Genomic DNA, 16,957 nt, shown 5'->3' with positions numbered 1-16,957 from the left:
TTGGTGTTGTCTGGATTGATTGCTCGAGGGCGTGCAGTGTTTATGGGTTCAAGGTATCATTGTCGATTGGATTGTCCGGGATGTGAGAGGAATGCGGGGGTGGGTCGAGGTGGGATGGGGGCGACAGGGAACGTAGTGTGCGTCAATGTCCTGGCCTTTGTTGATGGGTTCTTGCTGCTGCTGCGAACTGCGAGCTGCGAGCGCAATCGAGTTGACTGCTTGCTTGCGGGGTGGGGTGTGTGTGTGTATGCGGAGAAGAGGGCTGATGGGGCGTCGGGGTTGCAGTGTCCGGTATGTATTATGAAGATGGGTCTGAAGAAAAGAGAGTGCGTAGATGCAAGACGAAGAGTGTGTCAATAGAGGAGAGAGAGAGACTGAGAGATCAAGTGGGGTGATTGTCGTCGGTCGGGTCGGGTCAGCCGGGGGTCAGGTTGCCGTTGGAGTTGGAGCCTTGTTCTGCTGCTCGTCGTTGCCAAGAACAGACGTGTCTGACCCGTCCTGGGCTCGATGCAATCTCCGTCTCTCCGTCTGCTGCTCGGTCGCAAAGCACTGCAGCACGACAGAGGTCGACGACGACTGTGGCCCAGCCAAGCAGCCGGCCAGCCAGCCAGTCCACTGCGGCAGTGTCGTCTTTCCGCCAAGGTCCAGATTTTGGCCAGGGACAGACGCTTGGCAGCTCGCAACCCGCAGCAAAAGTCGCAGTAGCAACCGCACACCTACGTCATTAATAATGGTCCATTAGAAAATGCCACGTGGGGATTACACCGGCTGCAATGCCGATTAATGTTGTCCGTTGCCCTAATTAGATTCCCACTTTGGGTCGGTCGCGGGCAGTGCAACGTTCCCTTGCCGCCGCCGCCGCCGCCGCCTCGGCCTGCCTCGCCTCGCCTCCCCCTCGCCTCCCTTTACCATTTCGCCGCCCAACAAGAAAGACAACCGACGGCGACGGTGACGACGCAACCCCCCACCCCACCACTCCAAAGACTTTTGTTTTGACTACAACTCCATTTCAATCTTGCAAACTCATCCTTCTCTCTCTCTCGACCACTTACAATGCCGCCCCCAAAGGACACTGAGCTCTACGAGATCCTCGAGGTCAACTACGAGGCAACAGACATTCAGTAGGTAGACTCTCGCCTCGGCGCCCTTCCCTGGCCAGCGCCGCCGCTCCAAACAAACCACTGACATGTGCTCCCCCCTCGCCCCCGCCACCGACGCGCAGGCTGAAAAAGTCGTACCGCAAGCTCGCAATCAAAGTGAGTTGGGAAACGATGCTCGACGAGGATCACGCCGCTGCCGTGCTTGGACAGCGTGGTAGCCGCAAGGCTGCGCGAGATGCAAGCACACATGCACTGTCCTACACCAGGCACTGGCGGTGATTGCTTCTCATCCCCGTCCTTGGGGGTTTCGAGCTGCCCGTCCCCCCTCACGACCAACAGCAAGTGCTAACAATACCCAGTGGCACCCAGACAAGAACAACTCGCCCGAGGCCGAGGCCAAGTTCAAGGAGATTGGAGAGGCCTACCAGATTCTCTCCGACCCCGACAAGCGCGCCTTCTATGACAAGGTCGGCCGCGCTGGCATGAACCAGCCTGAGAATGCCATGGAGGACCCGCAAGAGATCTTTGGCAAGATCTTTGGTGGAGGTGCGTGCTGTTTGGGAGCGCGAGGGCCAGCCGTGGGCCGTTTACGGGCGCACTTGGCCGAGCGAGCGCGAGAAAGGCACGTGCTGACGTGCGTTACAGAGGCGTTCTACGACTACATTGGCGAAATTGCCCTCGTCAAGGACTTTACCAGCACCATGGACGTGGTCATGACGCCCGAGGAGCGTGCAGAGATGGAGGCGGCCAAGGCCGAGGCTGCCGCCGCTGCCGGCGGTTCTCCCCCCGCCACCCCTGCTGCGCCTGCTGGTATTGACTCGAAGGCTGGCGTCGAGGCCAAGGCTGCGGCTGAGGCCAAGGCCGCTGCTGAGGCTGCTCCTGTCAACCGCGCCAGCACCTCGGCTGATGGAGCTCCCGGCTACGACTCGACTGGCTCCGGCGGCTCCCCCGCCGGCGGCAGCAGCAGCGACCTCGCCGCCAAGAAGGACAAGGAGGACAAGAAGGGCAAGGCCAAGCTCTCTCCCGAGCAGAAGGCCAAGCTCGACGCTCTGGAGGAGGAGAAGGAGAAGGAGCGCAAGGCGAGGTGGGTCCCCAGCTTGATGAAAACACTAACCTCGCAGGATTGACGAGCTCACCAAGAAGCTCATCTCGCGCATCCGTCCGTTTGTCGACGCCAAGCACCCGGGTGACATCAACGACCCTGAGACCAAGGCCTTCGAGCAGAGGATAAGGACTGAGGCCGAGGACCTCAAGCTCGAGTCGTTTGGTGTCGAGCTCCTGCACACCATCTCTGGTGTGTACATTACCCGCGCCGGCAACTTTATCAAGAGCAAAAAGTTCTTTGGCGGCGGCTTCTTCGGCAGGCTCAAGGAGAAGGGCGGCATGGTCAAGGAGGGCTGGGGACTGCTCGGATCTGCGTGAGTTGCCCGACATTGGTTGCCTCGTCAACTGACCCGCCAGCATGGGCGTTCAGGCTGCGATGGCTGAGATGGAGCGACTAGAGCAGAAGGGCACGGCGACGCCGGACGAGCTTGCGGCGCTCGCCGAGGACCTTTCGGCCAAGATGCTGCTGACGACGTGGCGCGCGACCCGCTGGGAAGTCATCAACATCCTCGGCCCCGTTGTCGACAACGTCCTGTACGAGCCCAATCTCTCCAAGGACGCTTCTATTCGCCGCGCCAAGGCCATCATGACGATTGGTGGCATCTTCAAGGACGTGCAGGCTGACGAGACGGACGAGGAGCGTCGTGAGCTCGAGCGCCTGGTGCAGAGCGCTGCTGGCAAGAAGAAGAAGCACGCCGAGAAGAAGCACCACGCCGGACGCCGCGCGTCACCACCAGCTGGTGAGGCCGTTCCGCCAGAGGTTGCGGAGAAGCTTAAGGCGTAGGGGAGCGCCTCCGCAGGCGAGCGTACCGATAGGCTCAAAGCCTAGAGTAGAGGCATACCGACGAATAATAGATGCCTTGTTTTTCATTGTCCTCGTATGTGACTGCAGATGCCATGTTATTCTGAAGCGGGCGACGACGCCATGGGGCCGGGTGTGCCGAGTGTGCCGAGTGTGCGGAATCTAGTGGCATGCGTGTCGACAATACAACAACAGGGTGGAGCTTAACCTCGAACATCTACGCGAGGTATCCGTGTGACCGCGGTCTAAGGTTGTGCGGCATGTGGGCGGGCGGCGTTGGCAGCGGCTCTGGGTAACGCTGGGCAGTGTGGCACCGTCGCCTACTTGTCCTCGCTCTCGTTGGTGTACGGCAGCCGGACCATGAGGGGCACGGCCTCGTCGTCTGCCTCAGCCTCAGGCGGGGCGGGGGCGCGCCCCTCGCCTGTTGTCAGCTTTGCAGCAGCACACAACGCACCGATCTGCTCGAGAATCTTGAACACGTACGGCCAGGAGGCTAGGACCGAGCCGATAGCTAGGGTGTCAGCGCTGCCATCTTGCTCTTCTTGCTTGCTCGCGCGCGAGAAACGCACCGGCACCCCCGTCGGCCATGACATTCGACATCTCTGCGAGCTTCTCGACGCGCGCGACGAGCCGCGCGCTCTCCTCGCGCAGCGCCTGCAGGCTCGCGTACTCCTGCTGCTTTTGGTGCAGGAGCTGCAGCGAGGGCGGGAGGGTGGACACGTCGAGCGGGCGGGCTGACATGGTGGGCGGGGACAGGCGGAGACGTGAAAGTGCAGAGCGCGACTGTCAACAGTTGACGGCGCCGTCGTGTTGTTGTCAGTGCCGGGGGCGACCGTGGGAAAGCTTGGATTTGGGTGGCGAACCGAGCTGGCGCGATGCGGTGCCCGAGAAGTGACCCGATGTCGCGTCGACAATCCGCATTCGTTCTCGCACACTACATTGACGACTTGAAGCTTGACGCCACGGCGCGCTCGAGAGAATAAATCGGACAGAGGAAAGCACCGAGCTGAAGAGAGCGCCGGTTCCCGCGCGTACCCGAACCAACCCCGACCTCCAACCCAACCCCGATACTCGGTCCTCTCATCGACCTTCCCCCGCCCCCCTCACAACCCAGCCGGACCCCGCAACATGGTCACACCCCCGTCCGAGCCCATAACCGATGTCATCCTCCTCGTCTGGGTACATGGGTGAGCTTTTTGGCACTCGACACAGCTGACGACCAGGTTCAAGGGAACCGACGTGACGTTTGAGGCGTTCCCAGAGCGTATGTCTCCCCTCGACGCCGCCGCTAACCCCCAGGCGTCAAGCACGTGCTCGAGCAGACGCACCCCGGGCTCGCGGTCCACTCGGAAGTGTTCCCCGTGTACCAGACGCGCGGCGAGCTCGTGAGTTGAGTGGGTGCGAGTCGCGGCGCTAACGTCAGAGCGCGGCGGTCGAGGCGTTCACCGAGTGGCTTACGATCAAGGTCGTCGAGCTGGAGAACAACAATGGCAGGGGCGGAGGCGCGGGCAGCGCAAAGGTCGCGCTGCTGGGACACTCGTACGTGCGCCGCAGGGATCGTCTGACACCGCAGTATGGGCGGGCTGCTCATCGCCGACGCGACGTCGCGCATAGAGGCGGCGACGCACAGGGGCTCGCCGATGTGGCCCAACGTCGTGGCGAACATTGGTGCGTTGGATCTGGGATGGAACATGTGCTAACCCTCAGCGTTTGACACTCCGGTGAGCCGGACAGGGCTACATCTCGGCCCAGGAAGCTGACATTGCAGTACCTCGGCCTCCACCCGCACGTGTTCAAGCACCAGATGTCCAACGCAGCCACCCAGATCGGTGCGGCGACAAGCGTGGCGTCCAAGATCGACTTTGCGGCATTCGGCGCCGGCGCGCTCAGCCTTGGCGGCCTCGCGTGGACCAACAAGGCGAACAAGCCCGAAGAGACGCAGACGCGGCAGAAGTCTGCGTCACCCTCACCCTCGCCGGCTACAACGCCAAAGCCGGCCGCCTCGTCGTGGTTCAGCAACAACAAGGGCCTGCTGGGCGTCGGCGCGCTGGCGGCGCTGGGCGTGGCGGCGGCTGGAACAGCGTACCTGCGCCGTGACGACCTGGCTGGCGGCTGGAAGTGGGGCTACGAGCACATGACCTTTGTCAAGAACCTGTTCGACGACGAGGGCATGAAGACGCGGATGAAGCGGATCGACGAGCTACGAGAGACACGCAAGGTCGTGTTTGCAAAGTGAGTCACTGTCACCTTTGGGTCGGATTAAACTGACGCCCCCCGAAGCCACTTTACTCTTATTCCGCCAAAGGGATTCGAGGGCAAGCGCACGTTTGCGATCGTGCCGTCGGCCTCTGGGGCTACTGCGGACGCGTGGATTCCGGCCAGCAATACGCGGGCGTCGGACGAGGTCGAGGCGCACACTGGCATGTTTAACCCTCGCACAAACGACGGGTTCTACGACCTGGGTCTGGCCGTGGTGCGTGACCTTGGCCTACGGCTACAGGAGACGCTGGGGCGGGGTACACCCGCGGCGTCGGCGGCGGTGGCGGCGTCACCGTCACCTCCTGCTGCTGCTGCTGCACCTGCACCTACTCGTGCTCCTGCATCAGCTGTTCCCGAAGCCGCGGCGTGGGCGGCGGCGGCGGCGCCCGCGGCGCCCGAAGCGTCGGCATGGGCCGAGGTGGCCACGCGCGTGGATGGGAAATGGCAGCCGCCTAGCGCGCCGCCTGGACCTGTTTCAAAGCAAAACAACAAGGCAGCGGTTTATGAAGACGAGGATCTGCTGCTGTAGATAGATTGAATAGAGCCAATTGTGTAGCTATACAGGAGAGACTGAATCGGTGCTGAATCCTCGGATCTGTATGTTTGTTTTGTCTCCGGGGGTCGTTGGCGCTGCTTGGTGCAGGGCTTGTCGAGCCAAAGTGCCTGCGACAAGCGCCACCAGGACTGGCCCACCTGGATGTGTGAGAGCTGGGTTGGGTTGGGTCGGTCGGGTCAGGGGACGGCCGCTGTCTGACGTGTCTGACAACTGATCACCATGAATGGCGGCGAGGACGCGCTACTTTTCGGGGATTGTCTCAGTGTGGGTGACTTCAGACGGAATGCTGACGAAATGCGCATCTCATCAAAGTTTGCTCGAGCGCGCTAGCGCTGGGTACAGCGCTAGCCGTGGGTCGCCGTCGTCGTTGCGGCGAGTGCATGCAGCAGAGGGAGGTTTGTGCCGTGGCGTCGGACATTGTTCCTCCTTGTTCCTCGTGTTCTTTGCTGGGACCCCATTCCCTGGAGCTCCCTTGAATGCAGCCTGCCTCAGCAGCAAACACGCCGCACCCTTGGGCCTGGGTCCAGGCAGAGAGATCCATCCAGCGCAGTAAGTGAATGCAATATGTTGCTGCGTCGTGAAGAGTGCTCTGGGTGCATCACACATGCAGGCAGGATCGCCCCGCACGTACGCATGCACACACGCACGCCGGCTATCAGACCGATCGACGGCCCCACTTGCGGATCCCCGACATGAGCAAATGAGCATCTAGATGGCAGCTGACACTTGTGCACTTTGGGTGCTGTTGCCGCAACTCTGACAGGCGTCTAGTGCCTTGTGCGTGCGTCCGGGGTGTGAGCGAGGTGAGGTGCATGCGGCCGAGGTGCGCGGCGGGTGGATGCTTTGGCTTTGCCAGGATAAGCACCCAGGGAGGCAGCAGGGCCGCAGGGGCGACTAGACGTTCGGCTCTTAGCGCGCCGCCACGCGGTGAACGAGACCGCCGCAGGGTGGGCAGGCAGCCCAAAGGCGCCAGGCGCCAGCCGCAATCAATACCTCGGCATTCAGTCGCCAGTAACAGAATAAGGCAAGGCTCGGCTGGCGCTGGGCTGGGCTGGTGCCATTCAGCGCGGCGGCGGGGGTGGTGCGGCTCCGGCGTGTGCGATAGCGAGGGCGGGGGACGAGGGGGCCTTGGATGTGGGCAGCCGGCGGCGCGAGTCACCCGTACTCCCCCCGAACATTTATATCTCGTGCCCCCCCTCCATCTCGCCACAAGACTCACCCCCCCCCCCCACACCCACTGACATGCCTGACGTCCTGTGCACGCCCACGCCCGCGACGTACGCCGCGTTCCCCGCCCCGTTGCAGTCACAGCGCCTGCCGCACGGCGCGGTGCTCGACTCCGAGCGCCCACCCAACCCGACGCCGAGGGCGGCCGGGCACCCCGGCGCCGGGGTGTGGGGCGCGCAGAGCGCGTCGAGCTCGCGCGTGACGCTTCGGCTCGCCACCTCCAACTCGCCCTCAGCCTCGGCCTCGACATCCGACACCGACTCGCCCGCCCCAGCGTCCCCCGCCACGCCCCGCCAGCTGCCCCAGCGCACCGCGAGCCTCCGCGGCAAGCCCCGCCCCCTCTCGGGCATGCGCGCGCGCCCGACATCAATGCACTCCGAGTTCTCGGCCTCGGGCAGCAGCAGCACGATAACCTGGGCCTCGCACCTCGACACGGCGCTCGACGCCGCGCTCCCCGAGTCGCCGGCGCTGCTGAACAGCCCGCCGGAAGTATCCGGCCTCGTGCCCTCCCCCCTCGCGGTGCCGGGGCCAGACTCGAGGCCAGCGGCGCCGGTGCGCCGCGCGAGCGACCCCGCGTGGCCGACGTACACGCCGCTCCCGCCGCCCCCGTCCATCGGGCACCAGCAGCGCAAGGCGGCGGCCGCTGGCGCGGCCGGGCTGGGCCGCAAGATGCCCCACGCGTCTGAGAGCCTCGAGCAGCTGCTCGCAAACCACCGCAAGGCGCCTGTCCCGCCCATGCACCCGGCCTCCGCGTCCCAGCTCCACGTCGTCCCAGAGGACGTGCCGGAGCGCCCGCTCAAGTCGCCGCTGAGGACAGACTTCCGCCCGGGGCCGAGGGTGCGCGCGTCGCCGCCCCGCGCGGCGCGGTCCCAGAACTCGCTCGGCCTCCACCTCGACTCGTACAGCCCCGAGCAGATGCGCCACGTCAAGGCGCTGCGCCGCCAGTCGGCGTCGTCGCCAGAGAGCGTGTCGGACCGCCCGCTGGGGCCGTACGCCGTGCGCGGGCACGCCAACGTCATGTCGACGCCGCACCTGCCCGACTCTGAGCGCTCAAACTCGCTCCGCCGCATGTTCTCGTCGCGCGCAATCAGCATGAACCGCAAGATGTCGTCGGGGAGCTCGAGCTCGAGCGGGGGCGAGTACATCATGACCCCGCCGACCATGTCGCAGCGCTCGCTGTTCCCCCCGCCGTTTATGCAGGACGCGGGCATCATGTCGAGCGCGAGCCTCGCCGCCATCGACCTCGAGGGGTACGCAAAGCCCAATGTCGAGCAGCTGCTCCGCGCGTCCGAGCTCCCGATTGTGGGCGAGGACGGCGTCGTCGTGCGCTTTGGCGACGTCGTCGCCCGCCGCCGCACCGTCGTCGTCTTCGTCCGCCACTGGCACTCGTCCTTCTGCGCCCAGTACGTCAAGGCGCTCGTCGCGGCCATGTCGCCGACGCTCCTCGCCGGCGCAAAGGCCCGCCTCGTCCTCATCGGCCACGGGTCGCATTCCATGATCAGGGGATACAAGGAGCACTTCCAGTGCCCGTTCCCGGTCTACACGGACCCGACGCGCCAGCTGCACGACGTGCTCGGCCTGCTCCCGCGCACCGTCACGACGCGCGCCGGCAAGGGCGACTACCTCGTGCAGGGCGCGGCCCGGCGGTGCTGGGACACGCTGATGCGCGCGTCGCGCATGCGCGGCGTCAGCGCCGGCGACAAGCAGCAGCTCGGCGCAGAATTCGTGTTTGACGGCTCGCTCTGCCTCGCCTACTCGCACCGCATGGTCGGGCAGTGCGACCACGCGTCCATCCCCGAGCTGGTGGCCGCCGTGCGCTCGCAGGGCCCGATCACAATGGTTCACGGCAACGCGTCGCGCAGCAACATCCAGCTGCCGCTGTCGTACGCGTCGACGGTCGAGTTTTCTTTCCCCGCCCCGCCCGCGCCGTCCAAGGCAGAGTTTGCGCGCTGGTCAGAGGTGCAGGACCGGCGTCTGGCGCGCCGCTCGTCGCGCTCGACGACGGCGACGTCACGCACCAAGACATCGGCGCACTAAACCATGGTTGTAGCTGTAATCTGTATTGTAGTAGGGTATGTGACGCTGTATCAATTGGTTTGAATTTGAAGGGGGGTGGGGGAGTGGGGGGGGAGTAGTGTGGGAGTTTTGTCGAGGCGGTAGTGGGTGCGGTGCTGGCTAGGCGATGAGCGAGGCAAGGCGAGACAAGCAAAGCAAGACAAGCAAGGCGAGACAGCCTCGGGCCTCGGTCAGCGGGGCAGCGGGGCAGCGGGGCAGCAACCAGACAAAGCAGCATGCCGCGGCCGGTCGTGAGGGGAGCGTTCCGCAAAGAGCGGAGCGACAGCCGCGCTCGGCTGCCGTGTTTGCTTGCGACTGCCACAGCTTGTTGTGCTATGCCGCCCGCCGCTGTTCCTGCGCGCCGTCACCGGTGGCGGGTGACTACCTGCCGCTGTTCCCGCTGGCGTCGTGGCTCCAGATGCCATCATGGGCAGCGTGCAGTCACGGCTGCTGCATCGGCCTCGCTATGCATCACCGAGGCGGGCGACTCCGAGACCTCTTGCAGAGACGAAACACCGACGCGTGCCAATTCAAGGCGCGCGCGATTAGAGTTCAGTTCAGCGCAGTCGTCGCGTCGGCGCCAAACAGACACCGAGACGAGACCCCAATCGAGAGGCCACGCCGATCGATGCACGCACACTCGAGCTTACATGGCATCATGGCAGCTCATGGCGGCCGAGGCCGTGGCGCCGAGGCACCCGGCTGACGGCGCGGCCCGCCCTGGACAGCCGTCTGGACGTTTCGAGACCCCCCCACTCCCCCGCCCACCAGCCGGCCTGACGACGGCCCGCCGCGCGCACGTACGTACGTGCCGCCCTCGGCTGGTAGCTTTATGCTTGACGACGCGCCGCCGTGTCTTTACGGCGCCTGGTTTTACTTTCGAGCGGGGGAGCCGTTTCGGATACGCACTGCGCCGCGCCGCGGCATGGCGAGTGAGTGCGACGAGTGCGACGCTTGCTGCTTGTCGACCGGCTGAGGGGGGGCAGCATGCGCGTGGTGGGCTTGCTGTCGTGAGGAGGCAGGCGAGTTTCAGAGTGAGTTAGTGAGCAGGCGAGGATGCGACGGCTGGGGAGGGGGGGGGGGGGGATGAGGCGAGGGTGAGAGGGGGAGATGAGGCGAGGGAGGAGGAGGGGGAGATGAGAGGGAGGGAGGGGTTGCGAGAGTCGTCAGTCGACATCCGTTCAAGCGCAGTGGACGAAGCTTGTAGCTCGACGACCAGCGACGACCTCGACGACGGCTGGGGTCGGCGGGGGGTCGACGCCTTGCTCGAGCTCCTCAAGACAAGGCTCGCCTGGGCGTCAAACCCCCGTCCCCCTCGACATCGCCTTCTCCCCTCTGTCACTGTCAACACCACAGCCACGACCGCGACCACCACCTACCCCGACCGCGACCACCTACCACAGCCGCCACAGGCCCCGCCCAATCCCCCCCCCCCCCACCCACCCACCCACCATGAAGCCCCTCCTCCCCGTGTTCGCCGTCGCGCTCCTCCTCATGGCGCCGCGCACCCTCTCGGCCCCGCTGCCCGCCGACGCAACACCAGCCGCCACCGCCCCACCGCCACCACCGACGTTCGTCGCGCTCGACCCGCTCTCGGGCGACCTGTGCGTCGAGCACCGCGAGGGCCTGCGCCGCAGTGGCCAGAAGGCGCTCGACCCCGGCCTGGCGGGCACGCTGGGCCGGTGCCATGTCGCGGCTGAGTAGGTGGGTTTGGGTGCGGGCGGGCTGGGGCTGGTGCTGACGGCTTAGACTGAGACGATTACACTGTACGACGATGCATACCCTAGACTCTGTGAGCCGCCGGCGCAGCAGGCCGGCGGTATGCCTGCCCTCGCCGCGGCATGCGCTGCTGCTGCTCGCGTCACTGCTCATCGCCGAGCCGATTGGCCGATTGCACGATAGTCGGCGCCGGGCAGTGCAGTGGAGAGCATTCCGCGGTCGTCAGTCCATGGCCAGTGCCGCAAGTGTCTTGGCCGCACCATGTGTCATGTGGCCAAGTAACTGCCGCCTCGTTGTATGTGTTGTGGTTTTTCGAAACGCACAGTGGCGAGGCCACTCGTCGTCGATCACGCCGTGTTTTGGACCACCTCGACCTTGGCCGGCGCGTCCGCTTTCGGCGACGCGGCGTGCTGTGTGCGTGCATGGCCTGGACTAGGGGACGAGGGGGAGAGGGGCAGCTGCTGCACCACCCAACCCCCCCTCCCCCCCCCATCCCGGCAAGGGGCGGGTTTCACTCCACCAGGCACTCGACAACTCGACGTGCTGCTTTTCTCTTCACCTGGCCGTCGCAGCGCCGCTACCCGACTGACCGCTGCACGTCGCGTCGGCGGCGAACATGCAGCTGCCGTCTTGCAGTCTCACTAACCCACTCACGCGATGCTCGCCCACGCGCCACTAGCCCTCGCGCTCCTCCCCCTCGCACTCGGCGGCACGACGACCGCGCCCCCGCTCACACACATCCCGGCCAACAGCTACGTGCCGAGCGGGACGACGATCTCGGCCGTCGTCCCGACGGTGATCACGGCGCCGAGCGAGGCCGCAAACGGCACGGTGCGAGGGTTCCAGAAGCCGGCCGCGGGCGACGAGTGTGCGTCAGCCCTCTAGGCGCAGCTGACAGCAGGGATCACGGGCGGCGGATCGTACGACGCCGGCGCGAACTGGGCGAGCTGGTGGCCCGCGGCTGGGGTCGAGACGGATCTCTGGCTCGGCGGGCTGGCCGAGCCGATTGCGCTGGCGAAGAATGGTGCGTAGGGCCCTAGGGGGGAGCTGACAGCAGTCGCGGGGGATACGGTCGGCGCCGGCGCGCTCGGGCGCAACGTCACCTCCGGGCGGGGCTTCTACGTCTTCCTCGCCGAGGCGGGCAACGTCGAGAGTGAGTGGCGCGGGGGGGTGGAGCGCGCTGACGGCCAGAAATCCTCGCCCAGTCGGCTCAGTTCGACATCCGGCGCGCAGGCGCCGCTTCGGCCGTGGCGCCGGGCCTTGGCCTGCTCGCGGCGGCACTCGCCCTCGCCCTCATGTAGTAGATTATATGTCATCGTCTAGTCCGTCTCTAGGGTACAGTGTCTATGCCCACGCCGCGGCGACGCCGGCGGCCACGAGCGCGAGCGGCGCGCCGAGCCGCCCGGCCCCCGCCGCCATGTTGGCCGGGTTGGTCGCGTGCGGCGTGATCTCAAACGCCTGGCTCGTGGCCAGGACGCCGGTGTCGCCCGCGCGCGTGAGGTACAGCACGAAGCTCTTGCCCACGGGGCTGCGGTCAGCGGGGTTGGGCGTCTACTCACAGCTTGGCCGAGCCGGCGCTCGCGCGCGTCTCGAGCGGCCCGACTGGGGTTAGCTGGCACTCGGGGTCCGCACTCACTCCCGCCGGCGATGAGCACCGGGTCGTCCTTGGGCGGGTACGCGCGCAGCCAGAGGTCGGTGGGCACGCCGGCCGCGGGCGCCCAGCTCGCGCCGTTGCCTGCGCTGCTTGCGATCCCTGCGGCGTGTCAGCGGCGGTGACCTCGGCGGTGACACAGTGGCGCCGGCGCCAGCTCACAGGTATCCCTCGCGAGCGGGAACGCAAAGATGACGGGCCGCTGCCCCGACGTCGCCGTGCCGTTGCCGCTCTCGATGGCGACGGGCACCGGGTGGCTCGCCGTCGCCGTCGCGCCAGAGTTGTCGCCCCACACGCTGCCCCACTCGCGGGTCGACTGGGCGCCGGCGACCGCCGCGAGCACGATGCCGAGCGCTGCTGTTATCGTCGTGCGCATGGTGGAGTGTGCGGTGTAGAGTGCAGCCCTCGACTCTCGCTCTTGGCCTCTGCACTCTATGTTTAGCTGGGCAGACTTGCGCTCCTCGATCCCAGGCTTGGATGGCCGCCAGGATGGCACGCACACCCACACCCACACACCCATCGCGACCGTTTCACCGGGATGGCGGCCTAGTCTGCCGTCGTCAAGGGCAACCCCTGCTCGCACCTTATCCCCTCCCTGCAGCATGAATGCATACACGTAGCCGTGCCGTGCGTGGCCTGAAGCGAGATCGGAGCCATGCTTGCTGCTGCTGCGGCACTGCGGCACCACCAGGAGCAGCAGCGCAAACACGAACGCAACAAGCGCACCTGCCGAGTTAAAGTCGGCAGTGGCAGCATCACAACACCTGCACAACCCCCACCACGACCACTAGCCCCACTAGCGCGCAGATACCGCAGCTATCACGACGTCGCGTTCCCGCGTTCCGCCCGGCGCTGGCGCTGGGCCTAATGTCGAAGGTGTGCGAGCGCGCGAGGATGCCTAGGGTGGGTCAGCTGGCGGCAAGCGGCAGACTCACGGCCCTTGTCCCCCGCGGCTGTGAGGACCAGCTGGAAGGCGTACCCCGCCGGCAGGTCCCACCGCCCGGCGAGCTGCGTCTCGGACGCGGCCACTGCCCGTCAGCTTTGCCTTCGCCCAAGCCTACAGTTCGCCTGCAGCATGACGCTGTTGCGCAGCTGCGCGCCGCTCGGCTGGAAGATCCACAGGTCGGCCCGCTCGCGCGCCGCGGGGAACCAGGCCGCGCGGTTCTCGTAGGGGCGGTTCGAGTCGGCGTACCCTGCTGTCAGCGGAAGCAGGGGGCGCTACGCACAGTCGATGACGGCGTTGGGGACGGTGAAGCGTGTGTCGAGGGCGCGGGGGGCGTGGGCGAGGGGGGGTGAGAGCGTGGAGTTGTGGGCGTCGGCGACGGCGTCGGGCGCGCCGCCCGAGTCGGAGCGGAGCGCCGCGGCGCAGCCCACAGCAAAGACGGCAACGAGCGACGAGAGCAGCATGGCGGCGTGTGCTGCTCACCACCTCGCCCAGCTCACTACTTATGCCACAGCGCGACGCTGCCACAGCACAATGCCACAACGCAAGCGGTGCTCCGAGGCGGCTTGGCAGGCGGCGGCGGCGGCACCCGCCCTGAGCGGCGCCGGCGCGCGTCCGGGCAAGCCGCAGGCAGGCGGGCAAGCTCGGCCCGAGCCGGCGAGTGCATGCGCCTGCCAAGGGGGGCAGTGCGGTGAGTGTTGTGTACGGGGCGTGGGTGCGGGAGTTGGCGAGCTGGGTGTGGGTTGCGTGTGGCAGTCGCAGAGTGGCACCCGCTCAATCGCGTGCGTGCGACCGGGCGCAGCACCGCCGACGCCGCCCGCCGACGCCGCCCACGGCGGGCTCTCACGCCCCGCTGGCCTGGGGGTGCGCGTGTCCACTTCGGAACGGAGCGTGGGATGGAGGGCAGCACGAGCGTGGGACGGAGCTCATCGCGAGGGGGATATAAGCTGGCGCTGCGAGCTCGACAGCACCATCAACTCACGCTCCAAGCCTCTCACCCTCTCCAGCCTCTCCAGCCCCCCAACCCCTCCAGACCCTCCAGCCTCACCTACCCAACAACACACGCAATGCGCCTCGCCAAGACCCTCGCCCTCGCGGCCCTCCTCCTCCCCCTCGCCTCGGCCTCGGCCTGCCTCGCCGCGCGCCAGGACACGGTCGACCCGGCCGCCTCGGGCCCGGCCGACAACGCCGGCAACCCCGCCGACGCTGCCCCCGGCCACTCGCTCGACGAGGTCGCTCCCGCCGGCGACACTGGCAACGCGGCCGACTCGGGCGACGGATCGAGCAGCGACGGCTCGGGCTTCTCCATCGCCGACGTGGGCAACGCGCCCGCCACGGCTGGGGATAACGACAGCCCTGCGGCGACTGCCGCTGGCCCCGACAACGGCGCGCCGGCTCCCGCGAACACTGGCGCCGCGTACAACACCGGCAAGGGCAACAACTCGCCCGCGTACACGCCCGACGCCGCGCCGCACACCCCCGACGCGCCGCACACCCCCGACACGCCGCACACCCCCGACACCCCCGTCCCCGCCCCCGCCCCCGCCACCAAGGGCAACGGCAACACCAAGGGCAACACCAAGGGCGGCAAGACGCGCGGCGGCAAGACCAAGGGCAACACCAAGGCGGCGACGCACAACACGCCCGACAAGCCCGCGACGCACGACACCCCGGCGACCCACGAGCCCGCCGTGACGCAGGCCACGCCGGCCGAGACCCAGACCCCCGCCGAGACGCCCGCGGCGACGCACGACGCGCCCACCGCGGCTGTTGAGACCCCCGCGCCCGCGCAGACCAAGCCGCGCGCGACGCGCCCCGCCCCCACCGCCGCCGCTACTGAGCCCGCCACCGCTGCCACCGCCGCGACCGACTCTGCCGAGGCTTCGGCCACCGCCGTGTCCGACGGCGCGTCGAGTAAGTCCCCTTCCCAACCCCCTCACCCACACCCCGCACCCACTAACGCCCCAGGCGACATCGGCGCACGCACGACCCTCACGTCCAAGGTCTCCAAGTCCAAGGCTTCGGCCTCGGTCTCGGCTTCCGCCTCGGCCTCGCTCCCCTCCCTCAGCGGCATCCCGCCGACGCTCACGCCGCTCAACTTCTCGACCTCGGCCGTGAGCTCGAGCGCGTCGCCCACGCCCGCCGTCGTGGCGACCGCGACGGCCAACGCGCTGGTCACGACCCCTGCCTCGACCTTCATCCCGCACGCGAACGGGGGTGAGCGCGCCGCGGCCGTCGGCTCGGTGCTTGCGCTTGCGCTCGCGCTCTCCGCCCTGCTCTAGGCCGGGATATGGACATTAGCTAGAACCTGGACGAGGGACAATAATCCACCACCTAATACGCTCACTAGGACACTGTAGAGCTTGTGTAGATGCAGTTGTGCCACTGATCCTGCGATGCCCGCTTGCCCGCCCGCCCACGCCGTGGGTACTCCACACGCCGTGGGTACTGCACACCCACGGCGCGTGCCGACGGCCCGAGTCCGCTTGGCCGTCCGTGTGGCTGAAACGTTGCGGCGTGTGTGGCGGCGTGGCGGCGCGGCTGGCGCGCCCGGCGCACGGGTTTCACCTCGACCACTTGGTCGCCAGCAATGGCCGTGGATGGACCGAGCGCGACCCTCACCACCTGCTGCGCTCGGACTGACCCATGGGCCCGCCCACAACTTGCGGCGAGGCCTCTGAGCGTGTGAGCTCGCTCACTCGCTCGCTCGCTCGCTCGCTCGCTCGTCGACCTCTCATCTCACTCATATACCACCACTCTCCCCCCCACACCACACCACACTCGTTACCATGCTCCTCACTGCCCCCACGCTCGCCCTCACGCTCCTTCTCGCGCCGCTCGCGCGCGCCGCGTCGCCCCAGCCCCAACCGCGCCAGTGGTGGTCCGACAACGCCGACGACAGCGGCGTCGGCAACGACGTCGGCTTCATCGACGCCGAGGCCGAGGACAAGACGGTCACGGTTACCATCACGGTTCCGGCGACGAGCTCGCAGGAGCCCACCGCGTCCCCGACCGGCTCGGACTCGGCCACGACTAGCTCTGCCAAGACCTCGAGTACCGAGTCCGAGACCGACACCTGGGTCCAGACCGACTCGGGCACGGCCGCGCCCCAGACGGACGGCACGGTGTCGCCGACCGAGTCGTCGACCGAGGGTGAGTGCGGGGAAGAAGGAGCGCGCTGACCCCCAGCCGTGACCGAGAGCTCGTCGGCCCCGTCCTCGGGCGTCCCGTCGGCGTCCCCCTCGTCCGCGCCCGTCGCGTCGACCCCCGCCTCGTCGCCCGCCTCGTCGCTCCCCCTCCTCCCGAGCTCGGTCAAGCCCTCGTCCATCGCCGTCGTGACGTCGACCGCTAGCCTCCCCCCCAAGCCGTCGGCGCCGTCGTCGTCGGCCGTCGCGTCGCCCTCCGCCTCGAAGAAGGGCGCCGCGCTCGCCGCCGCCCAGCCCGCGTCGGCGCTCGCCTTTGCCGGTGTTGCCATCGGCGCCCTCCTTCTCTAACCTAGTTCAGCTTCCCTGCCTAATGCCTTTTCCTGGACACTGCCAGC

The 16,957-nt window shown here is 67.1% G+C and overlaps 10 protein-coding genes across 10 annotated transcripts; 7 read left to right on the top strand and 3 right to left on the bottom strand.

Annotated features, from left to right (window-relative positions):
* Positions 1-1,053: 1,053 nt before the first annotated feature.
* CAJ1_2 (DnaJ-like protein) lies at positions 1,054-2,988 on the top strand (the record flags this gene model as incomplete). Its single annotated transcript, XM_069357381.1, has 6 exons — positions 1,054-1,121; positions 1,223-1,256; positions 1,460-1,646; positions 1,746-2,184; positions 2,222-2,518; positions 2,562-2,988. 6 exons carry the CDS (start codon positions 1,054-1,056, stop codon positions 2,986-2,988), a joined length of 1,452 nt encoding a protein of 483 aa, XP_069205318.1.
* Positions 2,989-3,326: 338 nt separating this feature from the next.
* On the bottom strand, positions 3,327-3,747 carry DAD2 (DASH complex subunit dad2; the record flags this gene model as incomplete). Its single annotated transcript, XM_069357380.1, has 2 exons — positions 3,327-3,517; positions 3,576-3,747. 2 exons carry the CDS (start codon positions 3,745-3,747, stop codon positions 3,327-3,329), a joined length of 363 nt encoding a protein of 120 aa, XP_069205317.1.
* A 387-nt stretch (positions 3,748-4,134) lies between these two features.
* Q8F55_009003 (uncharacterized protein) lies at positions 4,135-5,794 on the top strand (the record flags this gene model as incomplete). The annotated part of the gene is made up of 8 exons (XM_069357379.1): positions 4,135-4,193; positions 4,230-4,270; positions 4,306-4,391; positions 4,430-4,545; positions 4,580-4,674; positions 4,714-4,727; positions 4,775-5,238; positions 5,287-5,794. 8 exons carry the CDS (start codon positions 4,135-4,137, stop codon positions 5,792-5,794), a joined length of 1,383 nt encoding a protein of 460 aa, XP_069205316.1.
* A 1,269-nt stretch (positions 5,795-7,063) lies between these two features.
* Q8F55_009002 (uncharacterized protein) lies at positions 7,064-9,085 on the top strand (the record flags this gene model as incomplete). Its single annotated transcript, XM_069357378.1, has 1 exon — positions 7,064-9,085. The coding sequence occupies one exon, from the start codon at positions 7,064-7,066 to the stop codon at positions 9,083-9,085; it is 2,022 nt and encodes a 673-aa protein (XP_069205315.1).
* Positions 9,086-10,555: 1,470 nt separating this feature from the next.
* Positions 10,556-10,807, top strand: Q8F55_009001 (uncharacterized protein; the record flags this gene model as incomplete). The annotated part of the gene is made up of 1 exon (XM_069357377.1): positions 10,556-10,807. One exon carries the CDS (start codon positions 10,556-10,558, stop codon positions 10,805-10,807), a length of 252 nt encoding a protein of 83 aa, XP_069205314.1.
* A 672-nt stretch (positions 10,808-11,479) lies between these two features.
* On the top strand, positions 11,480-12,123 carry Q8F55_009000 (uncharacterized protein; the record flags this gene model as incomplete). Its single annotated transcript, XM_069357376.1, has 4 exons — positions 11,480-11,690; positions 11,724-11,846; positions 11,880-11,975; positions 12,014-12,123. The coding sequence occupies 4 exons, from the start codon at positions 11,480-11,482 to the stop codon at positions 12,121-12,123; spliced, it is 540 nt and encodes a 179-aa protein (XP_069205313.1).
* A 43-nt stretch (positions 12,124-12,166) lies between these two features.
* Q8F55_008999 (uncharacterized protein) lies at positions 12,167-12,849 on the bottom strand (the record flags this gene model as incomplete). The annotated part of the gene is made up of 4 exons (XM_069357375.1): positions 12,167-12,350; positions 12,382-12,424; positions 12,459-12,575; positions 12,636-12,849. 4 exons carry the CDS (start codon positions 12,847-12,849, stop codon positions 12,167-12,169), a joined length of 558 nt encoding a protein of 185 aa, XP_069205312.1.
* A 379-nt stretch (positions 12,850-13,228) lies between these two features.
* Positions 13,229-13,880, bottom strand: Q8F55_008998 (uncharacterized protein; the record flags this gene model as incomplete). Its single annotated transcript, XM_069357374.1, has 4 exons — positions 13,229-13,371; positions 13,409-13,501; positions 13,535-13,666; positions 13,700-13,880. 4 exons carry the CDS (start codon positions 13,878-13,880, stop codon positions 13,229-13,231), a joined length of 549 nt encoding a protein of 182 aa, XP_069205311.1.
* Positions 13,881-14,483: 603 nt separating this feature from the next.
* Positions 14,484-15,698, top strand: Q8F55_008997 (uncharacterized protein; the record flags this gene model as incomplete). Its single annotated transcript, XM_069357373.1, has 2 exons — positions 14,484-15,330; positions 15,385-15,698. 2 exons carry the CDS (start codon positions 14,484-14,486, stop codon positions 15,696-15,698), a joined length of 1,161 nt encoding a protein of 386 aa, XP_069205310.1.
* A 507-nt stretch (positions 15,699-16,205) lies between these two features.
* On the top strand, positions 16,206-16,910 carry Q8F55_008996 (uncharacterized protein; the record flags this gene model as incomplete). Its single annotated transcript, XM_069357372.1, has 2 exons — positions 16,206-16,569; positions 16,606-16,910. 2 exons carry the CDS (start codon positions 16,206-16,208, stop codon positions 16,908-16,910), a joined length of 669 nt encoding a protein of 222 aa, XP_069205309.1.
* Positions 16,911-16,957: the final 47 nt, after the last annotated feature.

The sequence above is a fragment of the Vanrija albida genome (genome assembly GCF_041260175.1).
Source record: "Vanrija albida strain AlHP1 chromosome Unknown contig_7, whole genome shotgun sequence".
Classification (NCBI taxonomy): domain Eukaryota; kingdom Fungi; phylum Basidiomycota; class Tremellomycetes; order Trichosporonales; family Trichosporonaceae; genus Vanrija; species Vanrija albida.
The sequence above is the reverse complement of the archived record's forward strand: the minus strand, read 5'-3'. Positions and strand labels throughout refer to the sequence as shown.